Source organism: Chamaea fasciata, unplaced genomic scaffold (genome assembly GCF_029207755.1).
Source record: "Chamaea fasciata isolate MVZ Bird 193981 ecotype frontalis unplaced genomic scaffold, bChaFas1.0.hap1 SCAF_2, whole genome shotgun sequence".
In the NCBI taxonomy this organism is placed as follows: Eukaryota; Metazoa; Chordata; class Aves; order Passeriformes; family Sylviidae; genus Chamaea; species Chamaea fasciata.
In genome coordinates this window covers 34,323,232-34,339,423 of record NW_027094087.1, presented here as the reverse complement: position 1 = coordinate 34,339,423, position 16,192 = coordinate 34,323,232, and the positions used below count along the sequence as shown (strand labels likewise).

The 16,192-nt window shown below is 45.8% G+C and overlaps 1 protein-coding gene across 2 annotated transcripts in view; it reads left to right on the top strand.

Moving 5' to 3' along the window:
- ME3 (malic enzyme 3) overlaps window positions 1-16,192 on the top strand; it is a 117,737-nt gene that overhangs the window by 100,099 nt on the left and 1,446 nt on the right. For both annotated transcript variants that reach the window (XM_066175656.1, XM_066175657.1), the window contains exons 7-12: window positions 837-946; window positions 12,073-12,170; window positions 13,357-13,470; window positions 14,140-14,245; window positions 14,830-14,972; window positions 15,860-16,033. In XM_066175656.1, the coding sequence (XP_066031753.1) occupies window positions 837-946; window positions 12,073-12,170; window positions 13,357-13,470; window positions 14,140-14,245; window positions 14,830-14,972; window positions 15,860-16,033 (745 nt within the window). The remainder of the gene's footprint in view (window positions 1-836; window positions 947-12,072; window positions 12,171-13,356; window positions 13,471-14,139; window positions 14,246-14,829; window positions 14,973-15,859; window positions 16,034-16,192) is intronic.

The window sequence follows — 16,192 nt, the reverse complement described above, 5'->3', positions numbered from 1 at the left end:
TCAATGCCCTATCACATTTGTGTGTGAGAAATGAGCACTTATGGCCCTTTTAGATTTTATTTGCAAAGCTTTAACGCAGCCTAGAGTCACACAAACTGCTGAATGTGTATACATATGGATGGATAAGTATGAATATTATCCAATTTATAAACTGCACACTTCTCCTTGAAATTGCTGGAAATTACTGGACAATTATGGAAAGTTTGCAATTATTTCCTGCCTTTTCACTCTACAGGTCACTAGCTGTCATTGTGTGGTGGTTTTCTGCTAAAAACTCAGTGGAGGAAAACATTCCCAAGGCACAGAAGTGACTGAAATCACACCATGAACCTCAGTCCCACCGTGAAATACTCACTCCATGGGATCCTACAAGCAGATTTTTTTCTCATCTCTAGGCCACTTACAGTTGAAGTGGGCCCCTGGTGGTGTCCCTTTAATTGGTGTCCCCTTTGCAGTCAGATTTGCTGTAATGCAGTGTGGCAGCTGCAATACAAAGATTGTCTCCTTTGCTTTGAGAAGCTCCTCTGCAAATACACCACTGAAAATTTCTCATACCAAAAGTCCAAAGATGCATGTACATATAGGTATATAAGTACACATACTAAGAAGCCACTTGAATTATGAATACCATTTAACCCTGGTGACTCCACATTTCTCCATGTATGGACCTTGGGATGGGTGTGATCTTGTTTGCTGTTACTGTGCTGCATTTCTGTCATGAATACTTTTATTTATGCACTAGAGTCTCTAGCTACATTGTCTTGGTAAATGGTGTATATCTTGTCCTGTGTTGTATAAATAAATTTATCCATTTTAAATTGCCCTTTAACTTGCAGGTACGGCATGAATTGTCTGATCCAGTTTGAAGACTTTGCCAATGCTAACGCTTTTCGTCTCCTCAATAAATACCGCAACAGATACTGTACATTCAATGATGATATTCAGGGTAAGCACTGTTAGAAAACTCAAATTTAACCTTTACTTTGTCCTGAGAACCAGTAGTTAATGTCACAAGACAATTTATTATACAGTAGTCAGATGTCTGACAAATTTTAGAGTTTACTCAGAAGCATTTAAAAATATAAACAAAAGCTCAGCCATCTGAGTTGAAAAGTGAGTCACCATTGTTTTTAGGAATTTAGCAGTTCATTGCAGAAACATTCAAGGGAGAAAATGGATCATATGCTTTAGATTATGCAGGTAACTTAGAGAGTTCCATTGATTTTCTATAATTTAGCTAAAACATTGACGATGTTTTAACAGTTATGCAAGGCTTTCCATTTACATGAGCCAGGTGGTCATTAGCTGGTCCTGGCATTTTCCCGCTATTGTTGTACTCTTTACTACATGCACAAAGAGAAAGGTAAACCAGCTTATTTCCTCTCTGTGGATGCTAACTCTGCAGTAATCTGAGAACAGATCTGCTCTCCCCTAGCGTGGTTAACATAACCCTTCCAGAGTCAAAAAGAAGTGACAGCAGCAAAGCTGGGGTTATAACAAGCAAGTCTCCAGGCTCTGAGAGGCTCAGCAGTCAGCAGGATTGCTCAATACCCAGAGGGATGCAATCTGCATCCCAGTTTGATGCTGACTTTGCTTTAAACCTTTGGAAGGGCTGTTTGCCCATTTGACAGGGACAGGATCTTTCCATAGGTCTACAAACAGCCAGTTCTCCTCTGAGTCCCTTCATCTTTTCTTTTGTCTAGTCCTGCTTGAAACATGCAGAAATTTCCAATGTTTGATTTAATTATTTGCAGTCAGTTGGGCTCATCCTCACTTGTACTTGAAAGAGACTGAAAGAAACATCAGTGTTATTTTTCACACAATGCTGGTTCTTTTGTGAACAGACTTTCCAGTGCTGTTTCTGCATCTGCTGCTTATCTAACAGTATTTGGCCATGTGTACAGCAGCTTCTTCCTATCTGACACAAGGAGTAAGATCCTGGTTTGGGGAAATATGGTTGGTGTAGTGGGATGCATGGACCAGCTCAAAGACATTTTCATGAAGTGAGTTTAGAAGCAAAGAAGCTAAAGACATTTCAGGGAAGGGCACATGGATATTCCTGTACAAGAAGACTCATCAGGTGTTCTTGCCACCCCCAAAAGCTTCCAGTGCAGAGAGAAGCACAGAAGAAGAAAACCCAGAAGATCTGTCTTTGAATTGAAGCACTGAATAGGGGAACCAAGCACTCAGACTTTTCTGAAGATGGGCAGATGAAGGCCATAATAAGAAGCCAATATTGTAAAGATTTCTTTTGGATTAGTTGTTCTCTCTGAAAGTGGAAGGGGACTCGGCAGTCAAAAAGAGGCCAGGTGATGTGGCAAATCACACATCAGAGGCCTGGATGTAGGTTTTCTTGGCAGAACTGGAGTGAATGGCAAAGGTTTGGTGAATTGGAAAAGTTTGTTTGATAATATAGAGAAGAGAAAGAGAATATTAAAGCTAAACTGCAGATTCTGAGTGGGAAGCAGAAGACTATTTTTATCATTTTCTTTTGGACATAGGTCATAGCTGAATGCCTTAGACAGTTCCTGCTAATGACTGCCCCAGAGCAGCAAACCCCATCCAGAAGGATGCTGTAAAACAGTATTGTCATAAAATGGACCTTATCTGGTTCTCCCCAGTTACATGCATGTCACAGTACATGGGAGATGTCAAGTCCCCCGAAAATTCTTTCAAGTCCTGACTTTTGAAAGAGCATGATTTTACCTCTTTGTGGTAAAACATGGTTATATTCTCAAATAAAGCATTTTGCTGGCACTGGTTTCTCAGTAGTTGATAAGTAACGAAATCCTGCTGAGCTTTTGCACAACAAGCAATAAGTCGAAGGAAGCAAGCACCCGTTTAGGCTTTTTTGTGGAGCTGTCAGAAAGAAAAGGGAAATTCAAACTTAGGCTGTAGTCAGAAATGAGTTTTGAGGACCTTTGGAATGCTAAAGTAACATGGATCTACTCAGTTAACTCTGTCTTGGAGCCATGTCAGAGATAGAAGAGTTGAATCTGGGATGAATAGTCTGATTTACCCACCCTAATATACCCCTGTGAATCCTCAGATGACATGAGAAAGGTAGGAAGTGGCATTTTCTCACTTACAGCCTCCTCTTCTTTGGATTTACCTTAAACTCTCTCTTTTCTAACATGATGATGTTTCATGACTCACCTACTTTAAAAAGTGTTTGATTTCAATGTCAGTGGTGTTTAAATGATTAATGAGAATTATACAAAGCCTTGTTTAAGCAGGCCTGATTAATTTAACTCAAGCAAGACAGGAACAGACCTTCTGAAGCCTGAATTATTCCAGCTTCTGAGCTGGCAATGTTTTAAGTATGCTGAATTAAAAACACATCTTAGGTGCCAGCAGTGCAAGTTAGATCAGGCCTGAGCTATTCTAATTTAAACTCACTGACCATTTTTAGTGGGACTCGATGCAGTGGCCCTACACACACACACCCATGAGATGAGGGAAAAAGGTATAAATTGCTTCCCTTAAGATCCTTTAAGCCTCCCTGTTGCTGCCCCAGGGCCTACACAAAATGAAAAAGAGTTCAAAATATTAATACCTACTCTTTTTTTTTTTTTTTTTTTTTTTTTTGTCCTACAAATTACTGTATTTCCACATCCACCCTATCCCCAGAGAATAAAGGTGACTCAGACCCCTTCCAGTTGGAGCCAGCCTGCTGATGCTGGGTGGGATGCCTGCCAGGCACCACCAATTGGGACGAGGTGATTACTTATTCTGAAAGCCATCAGCCTGGGATCCAGACAGGAGCTGGCTCACAGTGCCCTGTGTGGGAGCTCCCATTGAGGGAGTGCTTCTCCTTCCTCTAAGGGGATGATGACATCAGTCCTTTCCCAGCTCTGTGTGGGTTCATGCAAGGGACAACAGCTTCAATTACAGCTCTGAGGGAGAAAATGGATTGTCACTTCTTCCTTTTTCCCAGTAAAGTACCAGGGCAGGCTCTGAAGCACATAAGATTAGAGGTACATGAGAATGCATTAGTTCCTGTTCTTTCTCTTCCTCCTCTAACTTTGCTCCACTTCATTGTTCACAGTGATAAACAGAAAGCAGACAATTTGAAAGTCTTGTAAAGTTGTAAAGTCTGGTGAATCCTTGAAGCAGGCATCTCTGGATTCCTGTTTCATACAAGAAATGACATAAAGCCATTGAAGACATTAGTTTGGAAGGACCTCTGGACATCAGCCAGCCCTCACTCAAATGAAGAGTGATTTCAAACTTAGATCAACTTTATATTAGTTCAGGTTCCTTAGAGCTATGTCCAGCCAAATACTTTGCAGTATATACGAGTATCCACAATCTTTGTGTTACCTGTTCCAAAGTCTTCTCACCTTCATTGTGCATTTTTCCCCTAATATCTAATTGGAATTTTGCTAAGTGTTCATTGCCCCTCATCTTTTTTTTTTTGTACACCTCTGAGAAGAATCTGGCCTCTTTACAAACACTCCAACCAGTGCTTGTAAACAGAAATTAGATGCCCTGTTAGTCTTCTTTGGCCCTTTTAAACCCAAGCTCCTCAGTCCTTTTTGTATACCCTGGTCATATTTGTGTCCTTCCTCTGGACTTGCTCCAGTTTGTCATTGTGCTGAAAGACCAAAATGGGACATGCTTGTCTAGGGATGACCTCAAAAGTGCTGAAATAGAAAAAAAAATCACTTTTTCTGACCTACTGTTGACACAGTCTAGCAGGCTGTTGGCCTTCTGTGCCACACGGTCTTATTGCTGGCTCATCTTCCACTTGCTGTCCACCATGACCCCAAAGTTTTCTTCTGCAAAGCTGCAGGACTTTGCATTTGCCTTTGCTGACCCTCACGAGGTTTCCCTGAGCCCATTTCTCCAGCCTGCTGAGACCCCTGTGAACAACTGTATCAATCACTATATCATACCACCACTGTATCAATCCCTATCCCCAATTTGTAATTATCCACAAACTTTATGGAAGTGCACTATGTTTTATAATCCAGATTGTTATGAGAATTTAAATAGTATTGGCCTCTTTGTACCACTGACCACAAATCTTTGAGCCTACCAGCTCAGCCACTTTTTCAGTCTGTACCTCTCCGGTTTAGCTACAAGGATGTTTTGGGAGATTTTTCAAAGGCCTCATGCAGATCAAGGAAAGCACCCAGAGTTCTAGTTCCGTGATGAGAAATTTAGGCATGCAAAATTACAGCATCTCCATTGACTTCTGCCCATTCAGCAGGGATTGTTCAAGAGACAAAGTCTTGAGACCTGATGAGATGCATCTAAGGATTCATCTGAGGTATATGGCCAACAGCAATACAAAGTCACTCTTTGAAAGGTTATGGTAACTGAGGAGATTCCTATTTCCTGAAAAAAAAAGACAAATGTCACACCTATCTTCAAGAAAGGCAAAAAGAAAGATCCAGGGAATTTTAGCCCAGCTAGCCTAACCACAGTATCTGGGGATTACGAAGTAAGTCTTCTGGAAGTGCACCTAGGAACATGAAGGTGAATGAGAACAGTATGGATCTCCCAAGGCAACTCATACCTGACCAACTTAGCTGTTTCTTGAGAGGTTTACTCAGTACTGAAGAGCAGAAGCAGTCCTGCAAGTTTAGTCAGAATTGCAGAAAAAAATGAAGAAATCTTTAATGTGTTATTTAATGAATTGTGTTGGATCATGTAATTCAAAAGTTTTTCACACATACAGGCAGGGGCAAAGAGAACAGCGGACAAAAGCATAAAGCTTGTTATCTAAAGTAGGCTGTGGGCAGTGATCAGGGTCCCCCCTTTCACAGAACACCTCTGAGTCTTTTCCAAGTCCTTAGAGCAATGATTTCCCTTGGTTGTAGGATGTGTGACTGCTGATGATCCTCAAAATATCTCTTGACCCACCAACCACCTTTTCTCATTATCCTAGCAGATAACCTTTCCATAACTTTCCCAAGATACTTCAGGAAGCAGTGCCTGGCCTGGAGCAGGCGTGCTCCAGATCACAGCTGAGGCTGGGAACAAGCTGACTCCAGTGCCACAAATCTGAGCAGCTTCAAACACTTGGGAAAGTTGGAAATCAATCATGTGCGAACGAGGCCTGTTTCACAGGCGCGTTTCCATGTGCTGTGAGAAGCAGGCGAAGTGAGAGTTCTTGGCTCAACAGTAACTAATTTCAGTGGATTAAAATGATACAGTATCTTACTTTGTTGTTTCAGCTGGCGTGGCAAATGCATCGGTAATTACCACAGGAAGCTAAGGAGGGGGAAGCACAATAGGAAGGGAGTGCAGGACGGGACCGTACTGTGGGACAAAGCAGGCAATGTCTTGCCAGGCAGCTCCTGAGCAGCACACTTTCCCTGGGGATTTACCCAGCCTGGAGATAGATGTGGAGGTGTTCTCAGTCCTGCAGAGGTTCACTATTAACAGTCCCTCTGGACCTGCTGTGCTCTTCAGCAGAAGAGGCTGCTGCATTTCCCCTTGGTGCTGCTGCCTTAACTATGTAAGGGCCAACTCCTGGGTTTGTGTTGAATTCACACACTGGCTGCTACACAAGCCAGGTCAGAACAGTTCAGAACAGGACTCCAGGCTGTAAATGTGCCTCAGTTTCTTGGGCTTATCAGTGCAGCACTCTAAAGATCAGGCCCATATCTTCTGTCACTTTTGGGAATTGTGACATTTGTTTCCCTTTCCTTTCCTGCTTTTCCTGTGTGCTGTTTGTCTCATTCACTGGGTGCTACTGCCAACTCCTCTGCAGTGGAGAACAGCACAGGTCACCTCTGTGTTAAGATGTCTGTGATCTTCTAAGTCCAGGCTCAGGAGGCCAAATGAACAGAAAAAAGGGCTGTGCTCTGACCTGGTTTAGCTTGTTAGTATGCAGCAGCATGCACAGAGTCCCCAGTGCTGTGATGGGGAGGCTTTCTTGCAGAGTGCTGGCAGCTGCCTGACAGCCTCTGCCCATTTGGGTGCACGAGGGGGCTCAGCCTGTGTTGGCACCGTACAGGCAGGATGGAGGGCACTGCTGCTGTGGTCAGAACCCATCAGTAAGGTTATACACAGTATAGGCCAAGCACTTTACAGTGGCAGGATTAAAAGCAGGAACCTAGAGATGGCCTCATTAGGCTTCTCCTTTGTCAGGCAGGTCTTCTCTATGCCACCGTCAATTCTGGGTCACCCTGAAGAGAGCAAGTTCCACCCCTATGCATCAATGCTTTGCATTTTACTGCTCTTCTCGTTGACTAACTCTGCACCATTTCTAAGTTTATTTTCTTAATGTATTACAGAGGCCCTCTGGGGGAAGGGTAACACTAACCCACAGTCATGGAGGGGAAGACCTTGAGCTGCAAACACTTTGGCAGTTTTTTGCTCCAGCTTTGTTGTGTTTGACTTTTGAATATGCATTTAGAGTGGATCTGGACAAGCTCCACTCTGCTTTCCAGTAATGGGCGGAACTGCTGCAGGGAGTTAATGTGAACCAGAATTTGGAAAAGCCCTAGGCTTCCTCCTCATCCATAAATTTAGATGTATTTCCTTGGCTGCCCTTTGCTGGAGCTGTTAAACTAGAGTTTGCTGTTCCCTGGGCCCTCATATTGGCATGATTTTGACAGGGCGAAGTCTAAGCAGGCAGGTCAAGAGTAAAAAATAAAAGATCTGGTTGAATTTGGTCATCTTTTCCACCAGTGTGCTGTGCAGAAGGGGGAATCACTCACACAGGTGTTGTGAGAAGAAACAGGCAGTGGTGTGGCTGCATGTTCCCACTGCTGCTATGGGAAGGGTTCAGCATGGTGGTGATGCTCAGCTCAGCTCAGTCAGCCCTCCAGACAGGTGACAGGGCAGTGCCAGCCATCAGCAGGAGAGGACTCCTGCCCCCAAGCACGCCCCTGGTCCACGCTTTCCCCTGTGTCCCCTGCTCAGCCACTGGCTGCTGGCACCCACGGCACAGCCTCGACCTCGGCACTGGGCAGCGCTTTCCCCGGTGACTGGTGAGTGCTTCCTGTAACTCCATGTGCAGAGCTGCTCGCCCCTCTGCCTGCTCTCCCCACCCAGAGGAAGGATCAGGTCCCTGCGAATGGGAGCCTCTCTGCTGCAGCCTTTCCCATGCGATGCTGTGGAGTAGATCCTTTCCTCAAGTTATGCTCCAGTGTACCTCCACTGACATCTACTGGGGCTTGTTCTCACTTGCAGTAGTACAAGGAACATCAACCCCACAGAGTTTTCCTTAATATTTTACAATATTCTGAATGTGCCTGAGTGTCAGAAATTGAATCCCTCAGAGATGGCCATGTTCCTGAGTGTGCCTTAGTTCTGAATGCCTCTTTTTTGTACTGGTTCTGTTGCCGTGGACTTCCCAGAGAGGTCCCGAGGTCTGCTTGCTATTTTGTGATATCATGTTTAGCACTCACTTTAAGTCTTGGATAGACAGGATGGTTTGCAAGCACTTTCCTATCTTCTCTCTGTACCCCTCTATATCTCACCTCAGATACAGACCAGCCAAGCTGGCTCTTGCTAATTACTTAGGGAAGCAGTTATCCACAAGAGCAGCGCTCATTCTCTTTGGAAAACAGATAGACCAACGTGTTGAAGGATGGCTGGTTTTTTTCTTGCCATGATGAGGAGTTCTCCGCCCCAGTCTGACTTTGTGATTCTATTAGAACTGAAGCACAATGATTAGCCAATTCTTTACATGAACCAGCTGTGAACTCTTCTCCACAGAGATACTCTGTTGTTCCATGCTCAGAAATTGTAATTATCAAAGCAAAATAATTGAGCTAAAGCTAAGGCACAGTAACTTTATTACTTGAGTAATGAGGGTGAGAAGCAATTTGGGAGACGTGGAGGAATTAGAAACACATTGGAACGAGAGATGAGGATTAGGAGTGGCAGAGCTGAACAGAGCCCTGCTGTTAGTCAAAGCTGCAGTACAAGTGCAGGGGATGAGTAATGGCACACCCAGTCCCACAGGTCTCTGCTCTGCAGACTGAGTCCATGTCCCTGTTCTTTCCATACACACCACTTGTCAAATTCCCGCTAGTGACACCTTTAAAAAGTACCTCAAGTGCGTCCGCTATTGAATCTCTCAAGAGCATTTCCCACTTAAATGGGTTTGCAAATACCAGCATTTGTCCCTTCAGACTTCTTGACAATTGCAGGGGATAAAGCAGTTTTGCGTGGGTCAGGACCAAGAGAAACAAGATATTTCTGGAGTTACATTTCAGTCTTTTCAATACTTTCCAGGCATCTATCATTGTTAATGCTGTGACCTGACACACCATCACACTCTAATGGTTTCACTTCTGTTTTTTTAGCTACGATCAGTTCCCCACTCCCACCTACACAGGGATTTGGGGATTTCTGTGCAAAGTAAACCCTGGAGGTAGTGTGTGAACATGTGTGAGTGTACATATAGATGTTCATACTCTACTGCATGTCACAAGCTTGGCATTGCTGACAAGTGGGGGACCCTGGTCTCCCGTTTCTCAGTTCAGACTTACAGGGTGGAATCTCTTCTTGCACAGATTAGATGTCTGCAACAGAAGTGTCTACATGTATTCCAGTTACCTTGTCTCTCTAAAAAACATGTGGTAGTAGTGACTCTTCTAGGGTGCATTTCATTTGACCCAATTCAGGTGGCTGCTTTAGCAGGAGTATGAACAGGATCATACACGTTTGTTTAGAGGAGTCCCATCCTCAGCATCTGTCATGGCAGCACGCCAAGCACTCCTGCTGATTATAGACTCACCATAACACAGAGAATGAGCATGGACTGGTTATGTGTCACCCATAAAACACAAAAGGTAAAAACTAGGCAATTATCCAGTCTTCTTTTAAATTTCTTGGACGCTCATTATCTTCCACTGTAATTTTCCTAGTCCAGTGGAATTTCACCACTTAGGCAAATACACTACTCTAAAGAGAGAATTAAAAGGCAGAGATTTAGTGCAGGAGGAGCAAGAGGAAATCCTTTGTACACTTCCTTTAGTTGTGTGACATGTTAACACTGAGGCAACAAGGTGCTCAGTGGCTAGTTCCCTCCCCATCAACTCCCTTTTAAACGGATTGAAGTCAGATGGTTTGGGTCTGGAAATGTAATGGTAAAAACGTTTCTGAGCTGATGAAGGGAATTCATCCTTGGTGCTGAAGCGAGTATCTCAAGTGATTCATTGCAAGAAAGAAGCTTACAAAGCTATCAGCCATCAGTCTAGTCTGTTTGTGTTTAAAGCATGAATGCTTGTAGTGCCCTCATGAAGCCATGGATGCCTCATTCCTGGAACTGTTCAAGAACAGGTTGAATGGGGCTTGGAACAACCTGATCTAGTGAAAGATGTCCCTGCTCATGCCAGGGGAGTTGGAACTAGATGGTCTTCGAGGTCTCTTCCAACCCAAACCATTCCATGGTTCTATGAAGTGATGCTGCCATTCTGAACCAGTGTGCCAGTGTGGACACCACGTCTGCTGCAGGAGGGTGGCTGCTGTCACCTCTGCTAAATCAGAATCACTCTTAAGAGAGGCTAACTATTAGCTTTTGGAGAAATAAACTCATCTGAGTTATAATCATAAAATGTTTCACATCGTACTGACAAATACCTCTGGTCTGGCCTATAAAGATTTTCTTTGTCAGAGTAGTTTATATAGGTTCCCTCAACAAGACAAGTCACATCAGTAAAATTACTTCTTTGGCAGAGTACTTGTGCTTCCACTAGATTTTCTGCTTGTTAGGAAATTATAAGAGTGTGAATCATTCCCCAGTGATATTCCAGCAGATTCCTAGTTTGTCTGGGGCTTTTGCAGTAAAGAAAAGGAGCGGGTAAAGCTGAATTTGTTTTCTGGGTCCTTCAGAGATGAGGCAGCTCCATCTGCTGGTATCACTGCTCGTGGTCATGTCTGCTCAGGAGCTGCTTTTTCTCAGCCAGGCTGTTCCTGATACCTTGCAGTACCCCAGGCCCTAAGGACCCTGCAGGGAACCTCAGAGAAGCACTGGCTACTTGAAACCCTGAACCACTGGCTGATTACATGGGCGGCAAAATAAGAAATGCTGGAAATTTGGTGAAATCAGGCATATTAGCCTAAAAGTGGTCATTGCCTGCCCCAAGCATGACCACCCCCCCAAAATTTGTTACTTGTGGTCTCCCTGATTTCTCACAAAGCTTCTAAAGATGAGAATGGAGAGACCAGCACTAGAGCTGGGAACAGATCAAAACTAGGGCACATCCAAACTGATATTCTTTCAAATGCTAAGGAATAAAACTAATCAACTTTATGATCTTTATGGGTCCCTTCCAACTTTACATACTCTGTGATCAAACTTCCTCCTTCACTCCCAGGTCCTGCTTAATGTTTGCATCCAGCTTCCCCAGGTGAGCTGAGATACTGCCAGTGTCTGAATCCTTACTAGCTTGTGCCTTACTTGATTTATTTCTACCATATTCCTTCACCTGGGACTGGACGTTAGATGAACGTTGCATGTGATTTATATGTGAGTTATGTGGGGTAAAGGCAAGTTATTCAGTCTGGACATTTGTCCCCCTTAATGCATGGAGAGCTGTAGATACCACAGTGGCTGTAACAGCAGGACTGCTCCATTTACTGCATTGTTTCTCACTAATCTGGGACCAGCTCCTGTTCTCAATGACTCCTTAATGTTTAGCAGCAGGATGTGATGGCTGTGAGTCAGGGTATCAGGGTGTTAGAGGAGTAAAAAAATGGTGATGCTGGGCTGTGAAGGTAAATAGGAGAAGAGGATGGTAATTCCATGATCACAGAGGATATTTTGACAAGGGGACCCAAGTTCAAACCACTGCTCTGCTACAGGGCTCTTATGTGACCTTGGAGAAGTCAGATGCATCTTAAACCCTTGCAAGTTAGGTATTAACTTCTTCTAGCATTCTAGGATTTGGTGTCTCTTTGACTCTACATGGAGGAAAATTTGAGTTCTCCAGCCTTGCAGGAGAATTTGAATGTTGGTATTTCAGCATAGGGAAGGCACTCTGATCCTTCAGTGACAGAATCTAAGAGAATGATTCCTACCACAAGGTTTCTGACCGTATATCTGCAGGGTAGACAATGCATTTGCCAGGATGTCCATCTCATGGTGTTTCTCTCTTCCAGGCACAGCATCTGTTGCACTTGCTGGCATCTTTGCAGCCTTAAGAATCACGAAGAACAAGCTCTCTGACCAGAAGTTTGTTTTCCAGGGAGCTGGAGAGGTAGGAATGTTCCTGAGCTTGTACTGTAATATGCTCTGTCCTCAAACTTAGAGAGAGAAAGGTCAACTATTAAACTTCCTGCAAGGTTTGGCTTCATGAGGATGAAGCACAGAAGCAGGTTCCTTGTTACTGGACAGGATTGGGCCCTACAGGTGGATCTTGCTGCTGTGTGGAAGTTACCAACAGTCTTTCAGTGATTTCTTGGCCCACGAGTCGTGGAGATACTCCATGGATACTACAAAGCTGCCCATTTGTCTGTGAGGCTTTAAGTACCTTTAGGGAAGTCCCTTACGAGGCAGGAATATTAAGGAAGATGGTTTGAGTTGTCAGGGTTGCTGTCTAGTGTAAACCAGAATTTCTTTAGCAGCAAAGTCCAAAGGACTCAGACTCAAAGAACTGTAAGAACACAACCTTTCTATCTGGAGTCAGTCATAGTGCTCCATGGCAGGAGCCAGGTCGCCTGTATGGCACCTTGCTCAAAGAGAGAGGAAGAAGAAGCCTCCAAATCTTGGTCCATGGACTAAATGGGTTGGTCCAGGACCTGTCTCAGCTCTTACCCACCTGTGAGACTTTGGGAAGGTCTGTTACTATCTGTCTGTACCTCACTGAGACAAAGATTGCTCTCTCTCCCCACCCTTGCTGGCAGACATGTCTGTGCTGGTCACCATCTCTGTGGCACAGAGCCCCTCCTGCCTTGTTAGTCCCCACCTGAGCAGCAGGGCCACACATGGCTGTAGGACCACAAACACACAGCATGTCCAAGACTGCTTTCCCAGCCAGGAATGGGAGAAGACTTTCCTCATGGCTGTACTTCAGATGCAGCAATCCCGCTTGGCTTTGAGTTCCCCTGTATGGCATTGCCACCAGCATTTTTTCAGTGCCTGCCTCTTTTCCTCCCCTGCAGCAGCTGGTTTAAATTATGGAGACAGCCCCTGCTTGTCAAGGTATCACCTCTGCTTCTTCAGCGTCACCTGCAACCTGCTCTACTCACTGATTGTGAGGGTTTTTATTTATGGCAGCACTTACAATGCTAAAATCAGCCCCATGCCTTGGCACTGTACAACCCCAGAGCAGAAAGTCTCCCTGCTTTGTGCAGTCCTGGGGGATGACCCACCTACCTGTCCTTTAAAATCTTCCCCCAAAAGATAATGATATGCCAATGAAGTGTTTATATACTGTGTTCCAGGCTGCAATGGGCATAGCTCATCTCATCCTCATGGCCCTGGAAAAGGAAGGCGTTTCACGAGAGGATGCCATTAAAAAAATTTGGATGGTGGACTCCAAAGGACTGATTGTGAAGGTGAATTTGTCTCCAAAGCTGAGCTCCACTCACTTGTCATCCATTGCCAGCTGGATAGGCCAGAGCAGGCAGATACCTTGGACCCCTGCTCAGCCTGAAGTAAAGGCTGCAGTTTTATTTGTGTCAGCATTACTGCTCCTGCTTTCAGAGGACTAGGTCTCATGTTGACAAGTGTGGCAGCAGCACTGGCTGCCCTAAAGGCAACACTTCGGGCTGGGCCTCTAAAGTGGAAGGATACTCTGCTGGCCATGGCCTCAAGCAGTGCTGGAAGTCTTGCACATCATATGGGGTATTATCACAGCAAAACTGTGCCCTGCTCAGTTACCCAGCCTGGCCCAGCTCCATTCTGCACTCTCTGTGTCCCCAGGGCCTCTGCCCTTCTCCCTCCTCAGACTGGAGGAGACTTGTACAAGCTTTATGTACAAGTGAATGGCAGCCAGGTCCTTCCTTCACACAATCAATGTACTTTGGTGGGTGAGAGGAGCAGAGGCCAGCCCAGTGTGACATTACACCAACCACTCGATGCCTGACTGGCTGATGCTGAGGTCCTGCTATGTGGAATCTGCTTTAGGTAGAGGGCTGAGAGATGAAATGAGCTGAAGATGAGTTACTATGTTATGTATCCACCTTTTGCCAACAGACCAAAGTTTGACTCCTTTTTCTTCACAGGGCAGGAGCCACCTGAACCACGAGAAAGAAATGTTTGCCCAGGACCACCCCAGTGTGAACACACTGGAAGAGGTTGTGCAGAAAGTGAAGCCTACAGCAGTTATAGGTGGAGTTCACTTAAAATGACCTTTTCATGTCAATTCAATTCTTAGGAGAGTTTCTGTCTTTCTTCCAGAGTCTCCTTTTGTTCTCCTCCTCAAAACAAGATGAACTTTTTCCACCCCCATTTTGTCGGTTGAGTTCTCCATATCCTTTTGCATTAACTATGGGGCACAGGCTTCCTCACTTTTGGAGCTGTAGGAGTTCTTTCAGACAGAGCTGCAGAGGGAGGTGCTGGGGGAAGCAGGATCTGGGGCTCCCAAACAACAAACTTGGCCCTGTCAGGCTGGGCAGGACAAGGATGTCAACAGGCACCTCAGGAAGGTCTTTGGGAGTCAGAGTACTGCAGCCAGGCTGGCCAGAGCTGGGCTGGTGGGCTGGTGCCCACTCTGCTTGGAGGAGCAGAGGGCTTTCTTTTGAGACAGGCTTTTAATCTCACTGTCATATGTGAAAGTAACATTGCCACCTGCATCTCCAGAGATGGAGCTGGTTCCCTCCCACAGTTCCTTCACCAATCCCAGAGGGAGCAGGCGGATGCACTGAGGTCGGGCAGCGGGAAAGCACAGCCTCACTGTGCTGTTGCTATTCCAGGCGTGGCGGCTGTGGCAGGCGCTTTCACGGAGAAGCTGCTGAAGGACATGGCAGCCTTCAACGAGAGGCCCATCGTGTTCGCCCTGAGCAACCCCACGAGCAAAGCGGAGTGCACAGCGGAGCAGTGCTACCGCCTCACGCAGGTACCGCGGCTCGGCACACCGAGCGTGGGGCGCGTACCCTGTTCCCACACGGGGCGCGGGGCCGTGCCTGCACACGGGACACCACAGCGGGGCATGCTGCCAAGCGAGCGACAGCCTGCACCAGCTGAAATGAGAGACGTTCGAGCGGGTGGCAATGACAAACTTTCACGCTGTGAGGGTCAGGAGGTGGAGCAGGGGGCGGAGCCAAGATTGCTCATGCAGTCTCTGTCCTTGCGCTGGGTAAAGCCCTGAGCAGCCTGGTCTGATTTCATAGCTGGCCTTGCTGTGAGCAGGAATTTGGGTCCCTCCCAGCCTGAATTACCTTGTGATCCTCTAAAGAAAGTGCTTGCCTCATTCACCCACAGCTGTCTGAGATGTCCCATCCTCTCCAGTTTCTGTCCCCCGTGTTATGCCAACCTAGTTGTTTACAAAGCTGTTTCATCACCCAACTTAGACCAAATGTCACTGAAGGATTACGGTCATGTGGATTGACTTGGCTTGAGGGAGGGGCGCTTGTCTCACTTTTTCCTTTGCCTTCCCCACCACCTATGGCAGAGCAATCACACAGCCCCAGACCTTTATTCCACATGAGTCTCTCTTCACACCCCACAGATAGAGAGGTAGAAAGACTCCTCAGCAAGATCAGAGCACTTGCAATACAAACACATGCTCAGTGCTTGGTGGCCTTTTCCGTGGCCCTGATCGTGGCTATGGGGGGTGGGTCCTCCCTAAGTGTCAGCTGGAGGTGGCTTTGGTGGAGATGCCACGGCTGACTGAGGTTTGGCAGCTTTGTCACCAGTGTCCCCTTGAGCACAGTTCATGATGAACAGCAGAAATACAAGACTCCTGTTCTGAATCAGAATGCTTTTTTCTTTCTCTTTAATCAGGGCCGGGGAATATTTGCAAGTGGGAGTCCATTCCCAAAGGTTACCCTGCCCAGTGGACAGACCTTCTTCCCTGGCCAAGGAAACAACGCCTACGTCTTCCCAGGAGTGGCACTGGGAGTCACTGCCTGCAGGGTCCGGCACATCCCTGATGAAATCTTCCTCATCACAGCAGAGGTTTCCAACTGACATTTAACTGATATTGTAAAAAAGATGATAAGAGGCACATGTATCTACTTCAGGTGTTTTAAAGAACCTGGCCCAAGACAACGTGTGGAGGGGAAATGGCTCAGCCTAAGCAAAAAGCTGCAGCTTTCTCCTGGCTCGGGGAAAGCT